General features: G+C 47.0%; 1 protein-coding gene across 1 annotated transcript in view; it reads right to left on the reverse strand.

Moving 5' to 3' along the window:
* The window catches only part of DPT (dermatopontin), a 35,393-nt gene extending 13,052 nt beyond the window's left edge, over positions 1–22,341 (reverse strand). Inside the window, exons 1-2 of the mRNA XM_075564545.1 lie at positions 21,945–22,341; positions 7,057–7,182 (exon numbers count right to left, since the gene is read on the reverse strand). Coding sequence (XP_075420660.1) covers positions 7,057–7,182; positions 21,945–22,249 — 431 coding nt within the window. The 5' untranslated portion in view covers positions 22,250–22,341. The remainder of the gene's footprint in view (positions 1–7,056; positions 7,183–21,944) is intronic.
* Between the last annotated feature and the right edge of the window lie 253 nt (positions 22,342–22,594).

Here is a 22,594-nt window from a genome sequence, read left to right on the forward strand (position 1 = left end):
GGAGAAGACCGACCGCTCTGATTAGCCGACTCGGTATTGTTTCTGCTGTTGTTAGCTAGAACTACGTACTTAAGAGCGAATACACATATATGCACAAACACTCTCGGGCCTAAGGGTGGAGTGCAAGGGAGAAGAAATTGAGGCCTTAAAGAAAGGACTCTGAGAGTCAGAGGAAAGCGGCCAAGAGGCCCTTTAAGTGGATTCTGAAGGACTTTTCTTTTTTTTCCTCTCAGATGCCCTCAACCAGTATCCAATGAACCTAATGGAGGCCATGAATCTCTAAAGGAATTCTCTATAAAAGGAAATGGATACTCAATTCAAAACCACCAGTTACCGGGAGCACGCCAGCCTCAGCACATTGCAGGGAAGTCATCTGGGGTGTAGCAGACAGCAGGTGGAGCTGGCTGGACATGGGGACTTCTGCAAATGGTCTCTGAAGGGTTGTGGCTTGTGACATGTGTTTGCGGTCTGCAGACCAGTGGACTAAGCATTTGAATTCCTCGTATGTAAAATTGTGTGTACAATGTACGTACTGATCCAATCCAGTGGGGACCCTGCAGTGACAGCATGTCCAAATCCATCAGAATCCACTTTGTTGTTGCTGTTGTTGTTGTGGCCAGCGTTCAAGGATGCTGGAATAGCCAACAAGAAATGGCACAGGTGACTGGAGGGAGACCTGCACCATGGCCCTCGCCACACAAATAAATCCCATACTCTCTTGGGAATTGGCTCAATGATTCTTCCAGAAAAGAAAGGTGACATGGTGACATTTTTGATTCCTGGAATGTTTGCAAGTGCCGAGAAGCTAAATACTAACTCAGTTCAAAAGAGTGTCCGGCTAGAGGGTTGAAGACTGGCCTTCAGAGAGGGGAGAGGGAAAGGCTGTCTCCTCCCACAAGTGTTCAGTTCTCTGGGAAGTAAATTAGTTGGTAAAAATGACATAAAGAGCCCATGGATGAAATCTTCCTTCAAAGCATCATGACCTTGAAAACCCACTGGAGCGCAGCTGGGGTCTCTGTGGAGTTGGAATTGCCTTTACCGCCTCAACTCAAAACAACAACAGCAAAGCAGTAAGGTAAAGTTTCAACTAGTTCACCAGTTCAACTAGTTCAACTAATTCACCAGTTATCAGCAGGATTCAGCACAGGAAGGCGTCTGCCTGCTCCATGGAGCTGTGGAAGGATCAAATAAAACACTGCCTGTGAAGGAAGGCTTTCACATCAATCCTGTGACACCCATTCTGGGAATACTAGGTTTCACCACGTTGCTGCTCCCAGCAACCAGCCACATTCAAATATTCATTTGAAAAAAAATTCTTAAGGACTGACTTTATGTCAGGTGATATGCTGGGGCTAAAGAAATAAAACCTAATCGATGCCCCCAGAAGCTCCAGTCATTCTAGAGAAACCTATAATAAAAAAGCATGACTCAGGCAATCTATAGATACCACTAAAGGGTCTAGCCATACCAGGGGGTGGTGACTCACACGCGGCTGGCTGAGCTACAGACTGCGAGCTCGTTCTGCTGCTTCGCAAAGTTTTCCTTTGGAGAAGCACCATGGCCTTTGACAATTGGGGTAGCTTTCAACTCTGTTGCTGCACCAGCTCCCTGCAAATAGGTCGCTGACTCATGGCAATCAATGCCAAGCACAATGGGACCTATCCCTGCCCCATTCTATGCCAACCCCATGTTAACCCAAACTCGCTGCCATCAAGTGGATGCGGACTCATGGTGACCCTTTGGGCAGGGCAAAACTGCTCGTGTGGCTTTCTGAGAGTGTAACTGTTGGTGGGTCACAGCTCTACGTGTGTAACCACTGTACCACCAGAGCCCCTTAATGCGACGATCCACTGCACATTAGGCTGTTATGATTTATAAGGTTTTCACAGGCTATGTTTTAAAAAGGAGATCACCAGGACTTTCTCCTTAGTCTATCTTAGTTCATGAGCATGGCTAAACAGGCACCAAAGCAACATGCCAGTCTCCACTGGCAGGTGGGTGATGGTTGTGCCTGCTGCATTGGCCAGAAATCAAACTTGGATCTCATGCATGGATGGGGAGACTTCTGCCACAGATTCACCACTGCCCCGGGCTTTCACTCCAGCATGATGCAATCTGAAATAGTAGCCATCCAAAGAGAAGCTTACCATCATGGGACCTGCTTCCAAGTTGACTTTCCATGTCTTTCTGAGTATTCCTCCACTTTATCCCGGTCCTTGGGCGCTATTGGCCTTTGGTGACACATCTGCATGTCGGTGGGGGCGGGTTGGGCAATGGATGCCCTTGCTGACCAAGGGTCGGAGTGCATTTTGCCAGTGCTCACTGGAGATCAGAAATCTCAGGCACTAAGAAAAAGCTATCTTTATTTGTCAATCATTAATCTTGGGGCCGCGTCTCAGGGTCTCCCCAAAGACAACTGGAGAGGAAGTAGGAGTAACCTAGAACTTAGAATTGCCGCCAACTGGCAAGTGGAAGTCATTAGGAATCTAGTAAGACTTTGAGGCCCAAGGCAGTGACCTGAAGGTTGTCAATTTTCAGAATCCAAACAAACAAGATAAAGCGCAAGCCCCCAGGGCCAATTACACAGATGACTAAAACACGGGGGTTCTCTAAGACGTAGATGTTTCTCCCTTTATTCCATTCTTGCTATAGTCCAAGTTATTCCAATTAATGTGTTAGAAAAACCCCTGTATGGTTCTCCTAAGGTACTCTACTTAATGCAGTCTCTATGGAATTTTTTAAACTTGATACTTACAGCTTGGATGTGGATGTTACCTAAAAGGGCCCGCTACTGCTGAGAGTCTTCTCTGATTTACCTGGCTGCGACTGATGGAAAGCTAAGCCCTGCTATCTAGTGAACAGATTCATCCTGAGACTGGCTTAACACTTAACAAATCTTATTTGTTTACTTGCTCATGGGCAACAGTTGTTTCCCTGTAGTTACCTTGAGAACTGAGTCCACGTGACGCCAGAAAGTGTAAATTCTGAAGTCTAACGATTTATATTTTCTCTGGATTCTGATTTCAAACAGGACATCACAGAGACAGTGGGCTGTGCGCCTCTGTGGTCTCCTTGCTGGTCTCCTCGCTGTTAATAAACATTTTCCTTTCCTCCTCTGACTTGGGGGTGGGGGCGATTGGCTGCACTGCTTCAGGGTAAATTACCTGCACTTCAGATGACAGTACCTCCATCCATCCTCACCTCTGCTGTTAGATAGCTGCCCTACGCTCAGAAAACTTCAGGATATTGCAGGTCTTACTACCAAAAGCCTTGGACCCCAAGGACCTTCCCTGCTGCTGTTTGGATTGTCCAGGAGCCAGGCCTGGGAACCATGTGGCCAGCAGACAAAGTGGTCTCTCCCATTCATCATGACAGAGACCCTGGGCTTCGCAGCAATGGGGCATGCAGCTGCCCCAGCTTTCCCCCGCTCAACCCAGGGAGGAATGTGTTTGTGCACATCCTGACACACTGCCCAAGAGAGTACATTTCTTGTTCCTCTGTGTGACCAGCCCTCGTGGTAGGACTGCTTCCTACAGGCTCCTCCACCCCTAACTGGGTTTCCTGGCTGGTGGACAGGCTGGTGAGTCGGCGAGGAGGCACCTCTGCTATAGCTGGCAGGCTGAAGCGGCTCTGCCCCAAGGTGAGCCAGCTCTGGGTAATGATAGTCATTGTGGCAGGAGGTTTAAATGCCGGGTATAGACTCTGAGAACATTTAATCCTCATGGTGTAACTAGGCTGAAGTCATTCAACAAATGTTACTGAGTGCCTACTATGTGCCTTGCATTATTTAAGGGGTTTGGGATACATCGCCAGCGAGATCTCTGCTTGTACAGAGCTTACATCTCCGGCCCAGGTGACATGATGGGTAGAGACTAGAGAAAACTTTATAAGTGTCCTAGAGTGAAAACAGATGCTGAGGAAAAGTAACAGATTTGTTGAATGTCTAGAAACGGAGCAGATAGGGTATTTGCCCAAATTCGCAGAGTAAAAGCGACCTCCAGGTCAGTCAATGAGGAAGAAACTAGTTTTTCCCAGTTGGGACAGGAGCTAACACGACAAAACCATGGCTGTCTGAAAGACAATCCAGGAGTAAAGGTTGGGATATTTAAAAGTGGGCACACGCAGGGAGAGTTGGATAAAGTAAGTAGAGTTAAACAAGGGTAAGGGTACCTGATCTTCAGTTTCTTTGAGAACGCTCAAAAGACAATGGTAGGGGGAATTTTCTGGAAAACTGCTGTCAAAATGGCTTCTTCAATTACGTGTTTCTCAGCCTTCATTGTAAATAATGCTGTGCCTCCAGACCCTACAGATATAGGCTACAGATCCTATGTCTGTTTGAGCATCATGGACAGTTTCTCTGGAAGAAAAGACACTCTGGAAACAGACAGTGATGTCCTGCACCTGCCAGACCGCAGGGGAAAGACTGCCCCCTGCAGAGGACAGGGGTGGGTCAGCAGCAAAGGACAGGGAACTGCTGTGAGGAAACGCAGCTTTCAAATCCAACATGGATTCTAGACTCATGTCGAGATTCTAAAAGGGAGTGGAGGTCCTGGGTTCAGTCTGCTCTCTCTACACACACCAAGTGTGTGTCTCTGATTTTCAGACTCTTATCCATAATTAGGAAATCCTATTTTCTGGACCAATTTATCTTCTTCTGGGCTCCTTCCAGAATCATCTATCCAACCACTCATTCAAAAGTTACCAAGCATTGGCTATGTGCCAAGCATTGTGATGGAGACGGAAAGAGCAGGTTCGGGAGCCAGAGCACTGTTCACAGGTCAGACCCAGAGCCTTATCCACTGTCACAGAGGCAAGCATGGAGAGCAGTGAAGCACACCACCCACGTGTGCTCATCTAGCTGCCCTTCCATGACCTGTCGTCTGCAGCCCAGTGGGATGTCTTCTCTCTGGCTCCCTCTCTTGCTCCTGCACACCTTCCTCTTAGCCAGCATGGCACCCGGTCCTAGTCTCTTCCTTTGGGGCCTAAAGTGTAGTAAATGGATCAACCGAGTGCTGATCTGTTGATTACTCTTCCAGGCAATTTATTTACATTTTAAATGGCTCTGAAGGTCTTCCAACACGAGGCAGCTGTCACCGTGTGATTTACTGCTCTGTTAGCACATGGATGAAAGGACGACGGAGGGAAGCCAGGCTTCTCGGGCCACGGCAGGCAGTTCTTACCCACTCATGGGCATCAGTTCCGACCAGGAGCGTTCATGCAGCCTGAGCATCTGGAATGTCCTGTGCAAAAGCATCTTTGGATGAAGGCATTCTGACCTGGGCATTTTGGGTCTATGACCAAGGGTCTCTAGAAGGATTCTGGGAAGACGCCAAGCTCTATTTCCAGTGTCTTTCCTCTATAGCTGACTTCCTCTGCAAACTTGCGTGTGGATGTGCGTGAGTGCATTCTCCCCCTTATTCCTAAGTTCTGTAGCTCTCATCACATTCTTTAAAACCTCAGAGACCAAGAAAAGAAGACCATGGCGCTAAGTGATGGACTTGCGCTCTTTAGAGGAGTTAAAGTCCGTGGGGAGCACAAACAGCTAGAGGTTGACGCCTCCCCGCAGGGTTGGCAGCTCAGAACACCCAATGGCTCGATGGAAGAACTCAACTCACTGTCAATTGTGACTCAGATGGGTCCTGTGGTTTTCCCAGACTGCAACTCTTTATGGAAGTAGACAGCCTCATCTTTCCCATGGAGCTCATGGTGGTTTTGAACTGTGAACCTTTGGCTTAGCAGCCCAACACATAACCCACTCTGCCACAGAAGAAAGTTCTGTATCTTGTGGCACACAGGGTTGTCATGAGGCCAGACAGCGGCGGTGCATTTGTTTTTCTTGGAGAAGCAACGTAACCCTACTACAGATGTGACAGAGAGAGACAGATGTGGAGACAACAGGGCCAAGACGTGAACTCAAACTCGTATAGTGCCTACATCGTGCTTTGTCCCCTTACTCTCCCACGACAGAGTTTTAAGTCTTCTCTGATCCAGGCACAATTGTAGATACATTAGACACTCTAGCTATACCTGCCTTGTTGCTGTGACTACGTATAAACTGCTTTATGGACTCAGTTTCAGAGAGTTTAAGGAGGCCCTGCTTCAGCTCACAGATGCTGACATTGGCTGGCTTACAACTCTGAGTTTACTATTGGTCATTAAAAAAAAAAAATTTAAACCCCAAACCAGACACTACATGTTTGAAGTTGCTTATGCCTGGAGACATCATGTCCTGAGTTGGCATCTGGGGAGGAGCACTGGATGCAGAGAACAAGCAGACCCCTCCGGCTGCTCTTCCAGACGTAACACTGGAAAGACACAATGCACTTGAGTGAGCCAACCACTAACTGTACACGCTTTGGGAAAACATGGTTCCCCGACTGAAAAGGCCGGCTTGTTTGCAGATGGAAGAACTTGAAATGAGTTGTGCCGTCAACAATACCCAGTTTCTGTTACCAGGGAAAATAAATATATACACATTCCTGGTGTCAGTCAAGAATGCTAGGTCAGGAAATGGTAGGTCATCTGCCCTGGGAGAGGAACAAAACTTTTCCAGCCTAGAGTGATAAATTGATTTAGCAAACAGTGACCTTTTTCTATCTATAATTATATGTAATCATTGAGATGTGAATCAATGAAAGAGCTAGTTTCTCCCAAAGAAGTCTTGCTTATACTACGACAAGACCTCAGAATGGTAAAGAGTAGTGAGCACTGGAACAGGAGTCAACAAGCCTCGGCTGTAGACTTGGCACGCCTATGAAATAGCTGCGTGGCTTTAGGCAAAGTCTTTCTAGCTCTTCTGTTTCTTCTTCTATCGAGAGATGGTGGGAGAACATTGGGTAACAGAATCCCTAAGGTTCTTCCCACGTGGACATTCTTCCAGCCTTTCCTTTCATTTATTCACCCACTGGGTTTACATCATTCTCCCTTTTCTCTATGCTCCCTCTAGTAGTCCCGGCCTGCTTGCGGCAGCTCAAATCTACCGGAACGTGAGGAAACTGTCATGCTCTCCTCCTGTCCCAAGAACCCACAGGGGCTTGGAGTGGTTTCCAGACTCACCAGCAGGAATACGGGCATCTCTTGCTGTAACGACAGCAATAAAATTGCCACTCCCGATCCAGCACTGACTCGAAGTATCGGCTCTGGAACCCGGCCACCAGTCCATTGCTGGAACACGTTTGGTACCTAAAGAGAACAGCCCAAGTAGCATAAGGACATCGATACACAAACAGACCCCTTCCCAAGACTCAAGTTCCCACAATTACTAAATCATGCCACTTTCTCACTAGCCCTAGAATACTTCACTATATTCTAATCTAAAAATAGACTTCCTTTTATTTGTAAAAATGACATGCTCACCATTAAATTTTTTAAAATTCACAGTCTATCACATAAAAGAAACCTGGAGAATACTGTTTTTGATCTTTCTCTATGAATATATAGATGGAAGAATGCATAAATGGATGGAAATCGAGACAGAGGATTTTAAATATAAATGCAGGATTGTGTTATTCATTTCACATAAAGATAAAAGATAATAGACTGCCATTTCTTTGAACTTTAAAATAAAAAAGAAACCAATGAGAATTACAATGAATTGTTCAATTTCAAATAAATGTTTCCTCTGCTCAAGAGCAGAGCCCTAGAAATTCAGCACAAGGATGAGCACTTGAAACTTAACTTAAGTCTGTCCACTGCACGGGGTCATGCTGAGTTGGAATGCATCTGACAACAACACCACCCCAGATAGAGCACAGGAAGCTCACGTGGGTGCAATGAGTTTTCCAGGTAACAGGTAACCAGGGGGAAGTTGGGAACGCAACCTTAGCCTTAGGTTTCTTATCCAGCAAGTTTTCCATCACCTGGTCACGCTACTCAATTAGGAACTGTTTTGCTCAGAACCCCATTCCCAGTGCCCACCTTAGGTCCTGGCAAATGAATGCACTTCTTCCAGGGTTCTGAAGGGTCAACTGAAATCCCCAAGGTCCCTCTACCTGTTAATGTTGCTCAGTCCTTGTTCTCAAAAAAAAAAAAAAAGATTCTCTTTTGGGTCATATGAATTTCCCCTAACATTCATATTGCTGCTGATCTAAGTAGCTGGCCTCCCTTATTTTCACAGACCTTTTTAACGAACCTAGACTCTCCTTGATCTTACAATATTGACTTAGAACAGGGTAATCTTGCCTTCCTTGTTCGGTCCCCAGCATTACTTTCTCTCATTCTGCCCCTAACTGCTGTTGTCATTGGTGCGGTTTCTAGGTGCTGTTGGGTCCATTTCTGGATGGGTTTGAACTGCCAGCCTTACAACTAGCAGGAAAATACTGATCTGCCTTTCCTTTCTTTTTTTGCCGCCCGGGTTCTTTGTCCTAAACCTTTCCCGCAGTGTCTTAAGGCTCGCCACTCTTTGTGTGATCAAAGGGTGCTGTTCTCCACAAGCCAGTTTTCACCTGGCCCAGATGAGAACTTCCACAAGTCTTCAGTGTTTCCTCCCCAGCTCTGCCATGGCTTATATTCCTCCTTCTAGCAAGTATAAAAGACTGTTGTCTATGTGGGAACATCAGTACTGTTTTTGAAGATGAGGTTCCAGGAAATAGAGTGAATAAAGTAAGAATACATACCCCATGATAACCTGTAATAGAAACTGTGTTAGTCCAGGTGGACTAGAGAAACAAATTCATAGACACTCATAGGTGTATGGGAAAGAACTTCATACACAAGAGCAATTGACTTTTGAGACAACTTCCCAGTCCAGTCCAGAACAAGTTCCTAAGTCTGATACTAACCCATATGTCCAATACCAATCTATAAAGTCATCTTCAGACTCATGAAACGCATGCAATGATGTCAAATGTAGGAAGATCACAGGCCAGTGGGTGGGAAGTCCTGTGGATCTAGTGGCATTTTAAGCATCTCAGTGCTGGCAGGGGTCTCCATGCGGCTCCTCCAGCTCCCAGGTTGCTGGCTGCATCAGGGGAGCTTTGTGTGGCTTCTGGTCAGAAATGTCTTGCAGGGAGTGAGTGTGTGTCTTGCCTCCAACGATCGATTTATCTCTTAGTGTCTCCAAATGAGGTCATCAAGCTGTGATCAGATTGACAGGCTAAACTCCACCCCTTCACTCTTAAGCCTCAAATTGATAACAGATTATGTAATTACCACAAAAACCTTGCTGACACACAAACTGGAAGTAACTCCATCAGCAACTGGCTTTTCCTTTGCTCCGTTTAATTGCTGGACATGAACTTGTGGGTCTGGCTAATCTAGATATGATATATAGTGCATGACTCTGGTAGGAAAGCATCTCTTTTTCCACTTATATAATTATCCACCCATATATGCATGCAGCTATGCATTTATTTACTCCCTTATCCATTCAACAAAGTTTTACGTTACGACTTTTCTTGTCAATCACTGTTGAGAGATGGGCTGGGTTTGGGGCCAGACAGGCAAATTAGCATGCATTCCGTGCTTGGAAACTCTTACAGAAAATAAAGAGCTCAGGTAATAGGGGATCAATAATCCAAATAAAACGGTCAATGGAGACCTCGAGTACTTTGATTATCTAGCCTTCCTTGCTCGGCCATTGTGTCTATCCCATGAGGAATTTGCCATGTTGGGAACCACCTGGCATAATCCAGGCAGCCACCTGCTTGAAAAGGATCACGGCGTTGATAGTAGAGCATCGGGGGAGTCGTGTGTGATTGTCTACGATGGTCCATGATACCCTCTATCCTAATAACGTAGTTGGTCTAAGCGTCTTAAACAAAACCCATGTGTGTCCCTAGAGAGAATGCACAGCCGACAGAAGGTCCCCTTAGCTCCGGTCAGGTGCTCCCTCCTCTGACAATGGAGCCCACACAGGATGAGCTAAACTGAGGCTCTGTTTCCCTGCAGCTGTGGCTCCATTGCTTGGTTTTGTGCTGTGCCCTTAGACCACCACAGGGGACTGAGTTTCCATCATGGTAAATTCCAGGGAGTAAAAATAAATGTAGTAAGATAAGCTGACCAGGGTACAAGTTCTGAAGGCCATCCAAGTTCCATGAATTCCACACCGGCTGTCCGCCAGGCAGCCGCCTCCCAACTCGGTGTGGGAAGTGTGTGTCACTTTCTCACACGCCACCTCAGATAACGCTGTCCTGGGAAGATTATGTGGACTTCTATGGGCCCTGAGCTTAAGCCATGATCAACATTAGAACACCAAACATAACCTCCTCTCCCCGCTTTGTTCAGGCAGTCTTCACACTTTTCAACCTATTTTTTAATTTAAAATTTGTGTTTTGTTGCTGTATTGAGAATATAGTCGGAAGAACAGAAACGAATCCAACAGTTTGTGCAGGTACAATTCAGGGACGTTGGTGACAGTCTTTGGGTGTGCAACCATTCCCCTCCTTTTCTGAGTTGTTCCTCCTCTGTGCAGATCAACTCCCTGCCCTTGAGTCTTTGGGGTTGCTTTTGCCAAGTTGATCACATAAAAATACAAGGGAGCTTCAAAAATTCATGGGAAAACAGAATGACAAGATAAAGGAAGGTTTCCGCGAACTTCCCTGAAGCTCCTCCATAGCTGTTATAGGAGCATAATGTGCAGGGCAGACACCCTTTATTAGTCATGCTAAACTTGTGTTTGGCCTTACGAAGACTTCAGGGAATATTTGGGGGTTCAGGTTTAAAGACACTCTCAGGGCAATCGTTTCAGGGTGCACTCGGCCTCTATGGCGGCGGAAGGGCTGAGCGTGCATGAGAGTGTTATATTCCGTTGCGCACTTTTCCCTTTCTGGTGAGCTGCCAGAATGGCCAGAGAGTCCTTTATCAAGATGTTTGGCACCTGGGTGCACATTGTTATAGAGAGTCTGCTTGGGGACTTTGGTAGAGCCAAAAGTCTGGATGTGCCCCACACAATAAAATCATGCCCTCTGGAATTGGATCTATGTGAGGCATGTTTTCATGCTCAGGAGTCAAGCAGTACTGCAGAGTGGTGAAGAGCAGGGCGTCTGCAGTTGAACTGAATGCTGCAGCCCTCCTCGCTGAGTCATCTTGGTTGATTCTTGACCTCTGATGATCTCAATTTTTTCATCTGTAAAATGAGCATGTTAATGCTGCTGCTTATGTTGGGTGACACTGCGTCAGTTGTGACCCATACTTTTACTCCATACGACAGAAGGAAACACTGCCCAGTCCTGTGCCATCCTCGTAATTCGTTCTGTGTTTGAGCCCATTGTTGTAGCCACTGTGCCAGCCCATCTTGTTGCACACCTTCCTCTTTGTCCCTGACCTTCTGCTTTTCCAAGCATGCTGTCCTTCTCCAGGGACTGGACTCTCCTGATAACACGGCCAAGATGTGAGATGAAGTCTCCCCATCCTTGTTTTTAAGGATGATTCCATCTGTACTTCTACCAAGGCAGATTTATTTGCCTATGAATAGCATATAGTTAAAGTTCTTGTGGGAGATCTGTGCAGCTAGAATAACCAGAGGAGTGTCTTATCACCCTTCAGAAGTGATTGACTCCTGCTATCCTACTTGAATTACTCCACGTGGCGATTGGGGGAGCCTCCAGGAAGGCTCTCCTGTCTTTCATTCCATATCCCTGAGACCCTGGTGGACTCATGGGCTTTTCTGAGCTGCTGCTTCCATCCAACAGCTCACTGAGATCCCCTGTCTTAGCTGCTGATACCTGTGTGTCCTGTAGCAGGGTTACTTGCATATGTCATATTGCCCCCAATTGATGGTAAAGGTCTTGAGGGAAAGGATCTTTAATTTTCATCTTTGTATTCTCCAGAGCATCCAGTGTTCCGAAAACATTCAATGAATGAATGCATGAATGATCAGGTCATCTATTAAGAGAGGCAGAATTGACTTTTAAGAGCCCGTCACTCAAACCTGTGAGAGGCCTGAAGTTCTCCTCAAATAGTTTGCACGAAGCATGCGTGAGCAGTTCATCTCCCACTTGCACCATCTCCCTCAGCTCCAGGGCCTTCTCCAAAACACCGAGAGCAGAGCAAAGCCTTCTCCAGAAGGAGGGTGGAAGGAAAATAGATTTGGACGTGGCTCTACCCCATTTCTCTCACTTTTAACTACCTTTTCTTTTTTCTTTATTTTTTACCTTTTATAAAAAGAACCTTTTCTAACAAAACTCACTGGACCTCTAAGCACCAACCGTAGGATTGTGAACACTGGAGACTTTAGGTACCAGTCAGGTGGGAAGTGTAAGGCAGCCTATGGCTGAGGGGATGAAGGAACTGGAGAGGCTTGTCCTGGTAAACCCATTTGTATTTAATTGAAATGAGAGGAAATAGAATGATCGGGAGGTGATCAGATGATCTTCTTGAAGCTCCAATTCACTTCTTCGCAACATCTCAGTCATTGCTCCCGCAGAACTGAGTAGCGACCAGAGATACAGCTTTCCTGGTGCACTGTGATGTGACCATCAGTGAGTCAAAGAACTCTACAGAAACGTTCTCCCGAATCACGAGGGCACTGTGTTTCGAAGACTCTCTGCTCTCCATTGGGAAGATGTGCCATCTTTTTCAACATCCCTTTGAAAGCGGGAGGATCCGTTTCAGTTGAACAACCCAGCAATGTCATGCTGTCCCTGGTACATGCTATCCAATCGGTCCTCGACTCAAAGGAACCTCTGCACAATAGATTGAGCACTGACTGCTCTTGCCTCATCCCATGATCACGTGCAGATAGGCTTGTTGGGATCCCCAAGGTTTTCACTGACTGACCTTCAGAAAGAGATCACCAGACATTTCTTCCTAGTCTGTCTTAGTCTGGAAACTGGTGAAATCCATTCAGCATCATATCAGCACCCCAACCTCCAGGAGAAGATAGGTGGTGGTGGCATGTGAAGTCCATCGGCCAGGAATCAGAGGGGTGCCTTCCATATGGAAAGTGAGAGTTCCACCACTGTGTTTCACCTGACACGAAGGAATTTCTACCAGGAAATCTATAATGCAGTGAGTCCTCCCCTGACAGCAATACCCACGAATGTGTTCTGAGAAAGCGCTCTTCTGAAAAGGACGTATCTCGGGTCACTCCTTTTGAAGGCAAAGACAGAAAGCCTTCTCTGGTACTTGCAACAGTAAGACATAGAAGCCATGAGACGCAGGGGAAAGAGCCCTCCCCGAATCCGGGGGCACGTTTGTCTTTCGGCTTCCCATCCATGCATTCCCCTGCTCTCCATTCCCTTGACCAGGTCCTGGGGTGTTGGAGAAGCAGAGTGACAGAGGCCAGAAATAGAAGGTGCATAAGCATTAGGTTTCTCTGTGGAGTTTTTGTCTCTCCTGCCAGCCCCTACTGGTCGCAGTTCAAACACATAGGAATATCCCAACAAGTTGGATATGAGGTGGGATTGAGTGTTGAACAAATCAGAGAAAATTATCACTATCTTGACCAAGAACTGTCAAAGCCTTGAAAAATGGATGAGGCCAGCTGGGCCACTCTCTTCCCTCCCAGCTCCGCCTGTGACAGCTGTACTCCCAGGGTTACTGCCAGTGTCGCCAACTGCTCTGCCAAGAGAGACCTCTGAGCATGTTGGGCAAGGCCACTGGTTACCTCTGTGGGTCGGCAAAACCATGTTGTATTAGTCCCCTGACCTCTGCAAAATGCCCTACTTCCCAATCCGCTGAGGGCTTACTTTCCACCCAAGGAGATGCATTCATTTAAATGAAAACATTATGGACTCCCTGAGCCACGATGAGGCTTTTCTAACATTGTTCACAGATTATTCAAATGTTCATTAAGCCTTCCAACCATCATTGTTTTTTGAACCTCTAAGCATTGGACTGCTAACTGAAACTCAGCAGATGCTTTAAGGGCGAAAGTCCCAGATGAGTTCATGGTCTTAGCAACAGCCACCCACCCTCTGAAGACACAGACATCTGAGAGAAGATGTAAGGTGGTCCCCAAGACAGAGGTGCAGAGACCTAGATGTCTGGGTAGGGCTAGTGGGCTGGTAAAGTGACGAGCTGCATAGCAAACCCAGTTAAGGAACAAGTTCACTACTTCAAACGAGCTTTCATCGGTGTAGATTTTTCTCTGAAGTCCTCAAAGAGTGACTGCACACCCCACCTTGTCCTTTCTACCAGCCTTTATGTACATGTCTGCAACTTGGGAGACATGATTCTTAACCCTATTGAATTATGTGAGGAGTAAAGAGATGGCGTGGCTTCCAAGTGGCCAGCATGTAGCCAGGCTCGCACTACATTATTAGACAGCAGGAGAGGCAGAAGTTGTTATTATTACTATTATCCTGGGGATTTACATCTCAACAAAAAGAGAAGCCACATCCTAGTCTCCCGGAAGCAATCTCTGTAAATGTCTGAGATGCACTGGGAATTGTCAGGGTGCCGTTTTGGTGGAACAATGAGATGAGTCATCGAACGTCGGTATCAGAGAATCAAAACCAATTTCAAGCCTGCCCTCCTCCAAGAGGACTTCCTTCCTTGCAAGTTCCAACTCCCACTTACTTTACTTCTTCAGGCCATGCAGATGTCACTCTCCTCATTTCATCTGAACTATGCTACCATTGAATGTTCAAAGGCAAACACAATTGCGCCACTCATGGCTGCCCTCTCGTCAGAGGGCTGGGAATAGGAGGAGTTTCTGTCAATCATGCTGAGTTGTACTCTGTCCGCTCTCTTCCTGCCCTCATCTGGGGAAGAGTCCAGCTATCATCTCTAGGCCCAATTTCCAGCCTACTAGTCGCTCCACCATCTTTTAAGACGGTGAAGCATAAACAGCGGGCTGAATGGCTTCCATGGATATGAAAAGATGCAACTTGATTGAGTAAAAAATACCTCCCCCAAATACAAATATCTGCCTTGTTTTGAAAGTCTACCTTATACCTCTCAGAAAGATCCAGTTCTCTTGAGAGCTGTACATACTTATTTCCTGAGAGCAATTATGGCTTGAGAGCAATTCCAAGCCATGTCGCTGTAGATGTGTAATCACAGGAGTCCATGAGCAGCAGTGCTCACAATGTTGGTCAACTAAGAGATCAAATGCTGCCTCCGTGTCTACCTTAAAATGTGACAAATATTCAAGAACCTCCTAATGCACATGTAATACCGATAGACCAATATTTCAATACCAATGGCAAAATAGTACCTATCGGAGACTTTGCAATCTAAAACTTTGGAGTTCAACTCCAGCTTTGTCACTCATTAGCGGTATGATATTGTGGCAGTTACACAATCTCCTGTAAACTTGTCAAGGGGTGGAGGATAGCCTGTCAATCAAGTTGCAGCTCTATGACCTCATTTGGAGACACGGTAGAGATAAATAACTCTCTGGAGGTGGGACACACACTCACTCCCTGTGAGACATTCCCATAGACAAGCCACAGGGAGTTACAATAATAGAGCCAGAGCCCTGGAGTGGGAGGAGCCATGTGGAGCCCATGCCAGTGCTGAGCTGCTTCCATCACCACTGGATTAGCAAGACTTTCCACACACTGGCCTGTGATCTTCCTGCATTCTGCATCATTTCATGGGCTGTGTAAGTCTAAAGAGGAATTTCTGGACTAATATCAGCAAATGGGCTAATATTGGACTAATAGAGTTGATCTGGATTGCATTGGGATGTTTTCTTAATTTACAATTGCCCTTTGACATAAAGTTCTCTCTTACACACACGAGTGTCTATGAATTTGTTTCTCTAGACAACCCAGACCAACACAATATTTAGCAAATTACTTAACCTCTGTGTCAGTTTCCTCCAATTAGTCACAAGATGAGGACTTTTCTCTCCCCTACCATGAGCTAAGAACTACAAGTACATTAATTCCTTTAATCATCGCAGAAATCCTAAGAAATGGGCTCAAAGAATCAGCTCCTCCAACCTCCCTGCCATCATCTCCACTATGATCCTTATCAGGAAATAGAGGATGCATATCTAGTTTTGTTTTGTTTTTAAAGAGATGGCTGCAAAAACGGACTCAGACATCAGAACAGCTGTGAGGGTGGCACAGGACTAGGATTCACTCTGCTGTGCATACAGTCATAATGGGCCGGAACCAACTTGATGGCACCCAACAACAATATTGGCCAGTGAAGTACATATACCATCTCATTTAATCCTCACAACAAATCTAGGGACCCGTGGTTGTAGATGGAGAAAATTGACAGGCCTTGCCTTAAGATAGGAGCAGGGCATCCTTTTGAAAATTTTTTTGGTCAGACTACACTATTCATGATCCAGTACTTCAATATACCTTTAAGAAACTCTCACTCACTCACTGACTTCCACATTCTCCTTTCCCTATCAGGAGCAGCAAAGCTAGGGAAGGTCCCTAACTCTGTGAAAATCTTTTATTTATTATAAAGTTTATATCCAGAATGTACCCAGACAGAAGCAAATCGCTTACCTAGAAACATGAACTTTTGCTATCCTTGTGAGAACAGCCAAGAACCAGTTTTGCAAAGCTTGAGTTTCCCCAGACAATTGATTCCTAGTACTTAGGAAAGTGACCTAGATAGAGAGCTGGCTAAGAGCCTCTGTCTGCTATAACTCTGCTTTCCACACTCGACCTTCTTGCCCTCTGAAGACAGCCTTTGGTGGATTTTATTGCTTCTTACTACAGCTTTGTCTAAGAAGACAAATAGCCCCAGCGTTTAATACCCACCTGCAGTGCTGTGACATCAGACTGACTGACTAGGTGAAGGCTCAGCCATGCACCAGCTGTGAGCCTGAAAGTCTCCCAAGGTTTCTGAATCATCGCCTCCTTGTGTGTAAAATAGGGATAAAAGCAACACCCCTGTCTGCCTTTCAGTGTTGTTATGAAGACTAAGTGGGATCAGACTATATCAAGGTCATTGGGTGGTTCAAGAAATTTGAGTTCAATTACTCGAGGAAAGGTTAGCAGTCCCCACCCACCCAGTGGCACTGTGGTGATCTGCAGCCCTAAAGATTACAGCCAAGAACACTCCCTGGAGCGGCTCTCCTCTCTAACGGTTGGAGTCACCGTGCATTGGCATCAATTCCATAGCCACGGGCTTTGGTTGATGAGTCTCTCAGGGTCAGAGACGCTGTGTCTGGAGTCAGACACCTGGAGTCTGGTAAAGTTTGTGCTAATAAGCATTTGATGATGAATGAATGTTCAATAAATTCATGAATGTGAAACTCTTTATAGACTGCAAATCACTCCATAACTTAAAGTTCCAGACAGAGCACTCATAAATGAGGTCAACAGTTCATTGATTTTCCCTGATCTCATCGCTTTATTCTCTTGGCCTTCATCCCTAATCCATGGTGTACGGAAGTTGCTTTAGGCCGCACTCAAGACCAAGTTCAACACTGGTGTCCTTGGATTCTATTGTGCTCTTTCGGCCTACTCTTCACACTCAGACATATTCACTTCCCTCTTCTGCGTTCTTATGTTTGGTTGTTTGAAAATCTTTTATTACATTTCCAAAAAGTCGAAATGATAATGCATAATAGTTCCCACTGACGTGGAGTCAATTCCCACTCGTGGCCACCTCAAGGTAACTCCCCTATACGCTGCACCCAGCTCCCCTAATATTAACTTAGATCAACATGGGGCATTTTAAAGATCAGAAACTAACACTGATACAACGCTATAGTTCAGATGGTATTTTAATTTCAAACGGCTTTTCTGCTAATGATCTTTTTTTGGATAGCATGCTGCAGGAAACCCTCAGAGTTATGAAATGAAGAGAATGGTGTTTTCTTTCTGAAAGCATGCGTAGACATGAAGATTTTAGAGAAGATGGGTGCTTGATGAAGAGATCATCCCGAGGAAGTCAAGCGAGCCAGCCATCCTCTACAGCAGGCTTTAGAGAACCCCCGGGACGGTAGAAAGGTTTTCCTGCATCTCAGTAAATGCCACAAACCCAAATGGGATTCGGTCGGGAAGGCTGAGCCCTGTGACAGGTACTGGATATCGAGAATCAAAGCTATAAACAAAGCCGTCCCCCCATGGGGAAAATCTACAGGTGTCTTTGTGGAGCACAGGAGGGACCCTGGCTGGGATTTGGATGACTGAAACAGTAACTTATAATTTATAAGTCTCAATTATTCTTTCATTAATTATTTATTAGAAAAAGAATACAAAATAGCAACACTGTCATCTAGACAATTTCAACTCACAGCCACCCTGTAGGATGGAGTAGAACTGCCTCTTTGGGTGTCGGAAGCTGTAGCTGTTACTGGCGCACACAGCCTCCTTTTCTCTGTGGAGCAGCCTGTGGGTTCGAGCTGCCGACCTTTCAGATAGCAGCCCAATGTGTACACGGGGCTACAACATTTGTTGAGGGCATACTAGATACCAAACATGTCTGGGTGGGGCAGTCCACTCTCAATTGACAACAAACCGAAAGGTTGGCCATCAGAACACAGCTACAAGTGTCACCGAAAAGGGCCTGGTGACCTGCTTTCGTGCAGATTAAACCCACATCCAGGTCAGATGCTGTTGAGTTGATGCGTTCTCAGCGTGACTCTCAGCATGGCCGAGGCGCACTGTGCTCCATAGGGTTTTCCAAGGCTGTGACCATTTGCCAGTTGGCTGCCTGGCCTTTGGTGAGACACTCCTGAGTAGTATTGGATCAGCCTGTTGGTCGTATGCAACTGCTTAAAGTCTGCCCCACCCAGACAGTCCTCCAGAAAGATTATAACCAAAAAAGTCCTACGGTGTCCACGTCTATTCTGTCACACATGGGGTCAAGGTGAGTCAACAGCCGTGGGCTTCTGTTTGTTTACTATGCACTAAACTCTGTTCTAGGTGTTGAGAACACAGCGGCGAATGAGACAAAGACCCTACCTTCGTGCAACTTACATATGACGTGAGAGACAAACATTAACCAGGTAATGGCAAGTGCTCTGGAGAGAACATCACACAGGTTGAGAGTGAAGATGGTGAGGTGTGTTGGTTTGGGAACAGAGGTTTGGGAAGGTCTGAGCAGGCAAGAGCTAAGCCCCATAATTTTTCAGATCCATGAAACAGGACAGCCTGCTCTGCCCACTCTCCACAATGCCTTGCTCTTTCTTACAGACGATGGGAAACTGATTTCCTGCCCAACATGCCCACCTTCATGCTGACCTTGAGGCCATCATAGCTCGGTGGGCAGTGGCCCTCCTCTTCTCAGGCTAATGACTAGTCTTTGTCAATTCATAAACTCAAATAGTCAGGTCTAAGGCGAGTTACCATTTTAACATGTCTTCCTGGGATATTTTGAAGTGGAGGGGAAAAGCCCAATAAATGAGACAATCTTTTATTCTTAATTTAGACCCATTTATAGCTGCCTAACCCCAAATTAAAGAACAAAACCCCCAAATACTCCAAATCGAACTCACCGCCAGCGAGTTGATGCTGATTCATTGCCTCATTGACTGTGATGTGGCAGGCATTTTCACTCACTCCCCAAAGACGGGCTTCATGATCTACACTGGGCAGACAAGAAGTCTGATGCCTCCAGCCACAGAGAGGAGACTCATAGAAATGGAAGGTTCGGGTGAATCCCAGGCTCCCTGGTTGGAAGGCCTGAGTTCCTCTAACACTTGGCAGCATAGCCTCACTAAAACTTTCCAGCTCCCTTTGTTCCACGAAGTCATTGGCATCTCCAACTCTGATTCAGAAGAGGTTTTGGATAATTGAATCTCCTTACCAGAGGCTCAGGGGCCAATGAGGAGGACCCAATGGAGATCCAAGCCACTGGGGGTCCTCAGGTCTCCATCTCAGCCCACACACAGTCAGTGGGACACTACTTCATACTCTGTCATGGCAGAATCCACGTAGGCGCCATCTCTCCAGGGTTATTGCTAGTCCCTCAAGTGTCCAGAGACCAGCACTGTGGCCCAGGTTCTGATGATAGAACACAAGCTGTGGCTCAGAGCTCACACTGGGCGGAGCAGCCAGTTCTCAAGAACACTCACACTTTCCAGTGAAGACTCCAAGTACTGGCTCTCCCACCTTCCCACAGAGAAAATACCCAATCACTAAGCCACAGTGTGTCCACTTATAAATACACTTCTAGATTTACACTGATTATTGCCTTAGAAGACTCGTGTGAAGCACTTAGTATGGTAGCTGTCTGGGAAACAATACACCCAGACCGCAGAACCCACTGTCATTGAGTCGATTCCAAATCATAGCACGCATGTAGGCCAGAGTATAGTCCCTTTGGATTTCCAAGGTTGTAAATCTTTATGGGAACAGAAAGCCTCATCTTTCTCCTACAGAACAATTGGTGGATTCAAACTGCTGCTCTTATGGTTAGTAGCTCAACAACTAACCCCCTGCATCCCCAGGCCTCCCTCTATTCAGGGTGAGCACCCTACACATAGTAGCTGTTTTTAATCTAGCAAGGGCCTCCTCTCTTTCCGGCATCCCTCTACCCTGAGACGCTTTTGCTCTGAATGTCTTCATATGGTTCTGCTAATTGGGTGTGCTTCTCCCAGATACCACCCCCAGCCTGTGGGCTGAGAGCGCCTTCTCTCTGGGCTTGCCTCCCCCAGAACCACCTTCTACTCTCTCCTAGCCTCCACCTCACCTCACAGAGGACCCGGCTCTACCCAGGTTTCTGTGAATCACCAGGTCCTTCCTGTCCTGCCCAGTCCCTGGATGTTGTAAACACTTAGCACACTCAGCAACTAACCGAAAGGCTAAAGGTGTGAGTTTTCCCAGAGGCACCTCAGAAGAATCCACTTCCCTAGAATAAGCCATCGACAACTGCGTGGGGACACAATTCTAACCTGACACCCAGGGAAAGCTGTATCGGAGCTGACTCAATGGCAACCGGTGGTTTGACTGTCCTACGGAAGGCAACACAGATCTCAATTTAAAAAGTGATCCCTCCCCACGCCCCACTGCTGGGCAGACAAACAGAGAGTCACAGGGGATGTAGCTCAACAGCCCACTAGTCAGAGTGCTTGGGGGATGAGCTCCTGCCACAGGACTGGGCTGTGACTTCCTGGGACAGCCACACAGGTTCGGATCAATTCCGTGTCATTGGCTAGACAGAGCTCCGTCTGGGGAGGACAGCCCCTCTCCCTAAAAGCCTTTACTAAACGATTTCCCGGCATTGGACGCCATTTGAAGTCCAGACAGAGATGAGGGCTTATAACTGAGGCAGCAGAGTTTTGCAGTCTCACATCTTTGCCTAGCTTCCCTTGTCCCTTCTCTCCCATTCCTTTGCCCAAAATCAATATTTCTCAGTCTTTGAGGAGTTGAGCTAACCCTGTGTTCTTCTCACATATTTTCACACCAATACTTTTATAAAACAATGCAAGTAAGTTACTGCAAAGCTAAAATGCCGTTTGAGCAGATTGCAGGAGGCCACCCCTCAGACAGAGCAAAAGCAAAGCGAATGTTGGCACCCTCACCGCCGGGCCTGTGGGTCTCATCTTATCTGGGAGCAGGATTCCCTTGTGAATGCATCTCTCCGCAGCTCGTGACTGCTGGGCTACTGGCCTCACATCCGTCCACTTTCTATGTGCTCTAAGCAGAATCACTTCCGAGCCGTAAAACGAACCGGTTTGCACAGGACAGGGCGCAAATGTGGGGGTACCGCGTGAGGATGACCAAGGAACAAGGGAACGGGGGCACCGTCAACTGTGGGAAAATGCCTCTCTGTTCTGAAAACCACCTGTGTGCGACCTTTCTATCACCACAGCGCTGTGTCACAGCGACAGATGTCCATGCCGAATGGCTGCAAATGTTGTAGCTACTCTTAAGTCCCATCCTTGTTTTGGCGCAGTGTGATACACCGTTTACAGACCCCTCCCAGGCCCTGGACCAAACTTCAGAGTAGGGCAGCTTCTAGAAAGAACAAAAGCAGCAGGACTCTGTCCACCGAGGACTCTCACCATTTTGAGTCCCCACCCCTAATAACCCCACCCAGGGCATGCACGGTAAGATCCCAGTAGGGTTTACCCAGACCTGAGCCACCCGAGTCTCCAGAGATCCCGCGACCCACAGGGATGGGCTGTCCCTTACCATTCCGTGCCAGCCCTGTTGATCTCCTCCCACCAGCACTCGGAGGGCTCCCCCAAGCTCTGGGGCGTCGGCGCGCAGGCGTAATTCCATTGTCTGTCAGAGCCTTCCTTCTTGCTGAAGACGCTCCTAACAGCCACCACCACTTGCCCTTGGGGACACTGGAAGCTGAAGCCCTGCCGGTTCAGATTCACCCACTCATCGTCGCCGTAGTCGTGGTACTGCTGGTACGGGTAACCATAGTCACCGTACTGACCCCAGGCCCCAGTGACCAGGGACAGAAGCGCGCATAGAAGCGGGAGGTCCATGTTGCCCGACTTCTGGCAGGCTGTGTCAGCCGTGGTGTGCTGGGCTGGCCGATTTATACAGCTGCGCCTGACATGTGGCCTCCAGATGTGGATAAGCCAGTTCCAGCTGCAGTATGTCATCTCTTGAGCAAAGCTTTGCTGCACGGAGATGTTGGCCACAAGCATGCACGGCTTGTTTTAAGGTGGAATTCTAGGAACAAGTAAAGAATATGGGGGCTCGAGAAACTTCCCGGAGGAAGAGTCATGCTGCAGATGAACGGCATCTGCGTTCACACCCTGGGGAAACCTCCACCTGAAAAAAGGGGCTGGTGGCTTATTTGCCTCTTCCCACCCCACCCCACCCTC

This window comes from Tenrec ecaudatus, chromosome 1, assembly GCF_050624435.1.
Source record: "Tenrec ecaudatus isolate mTenEca1 chromosome 1, mTenEca1.hap1, whole genome shotgun sequence".
In the NCBI taxonomy this organism is placed as follows: domain Eukaryota; kingdom Metazoa; phylum Chordata; class Mammalia; order Afrosoricida; family Tenrecidae; genus Tenrec; species Tenrec ecaudatus.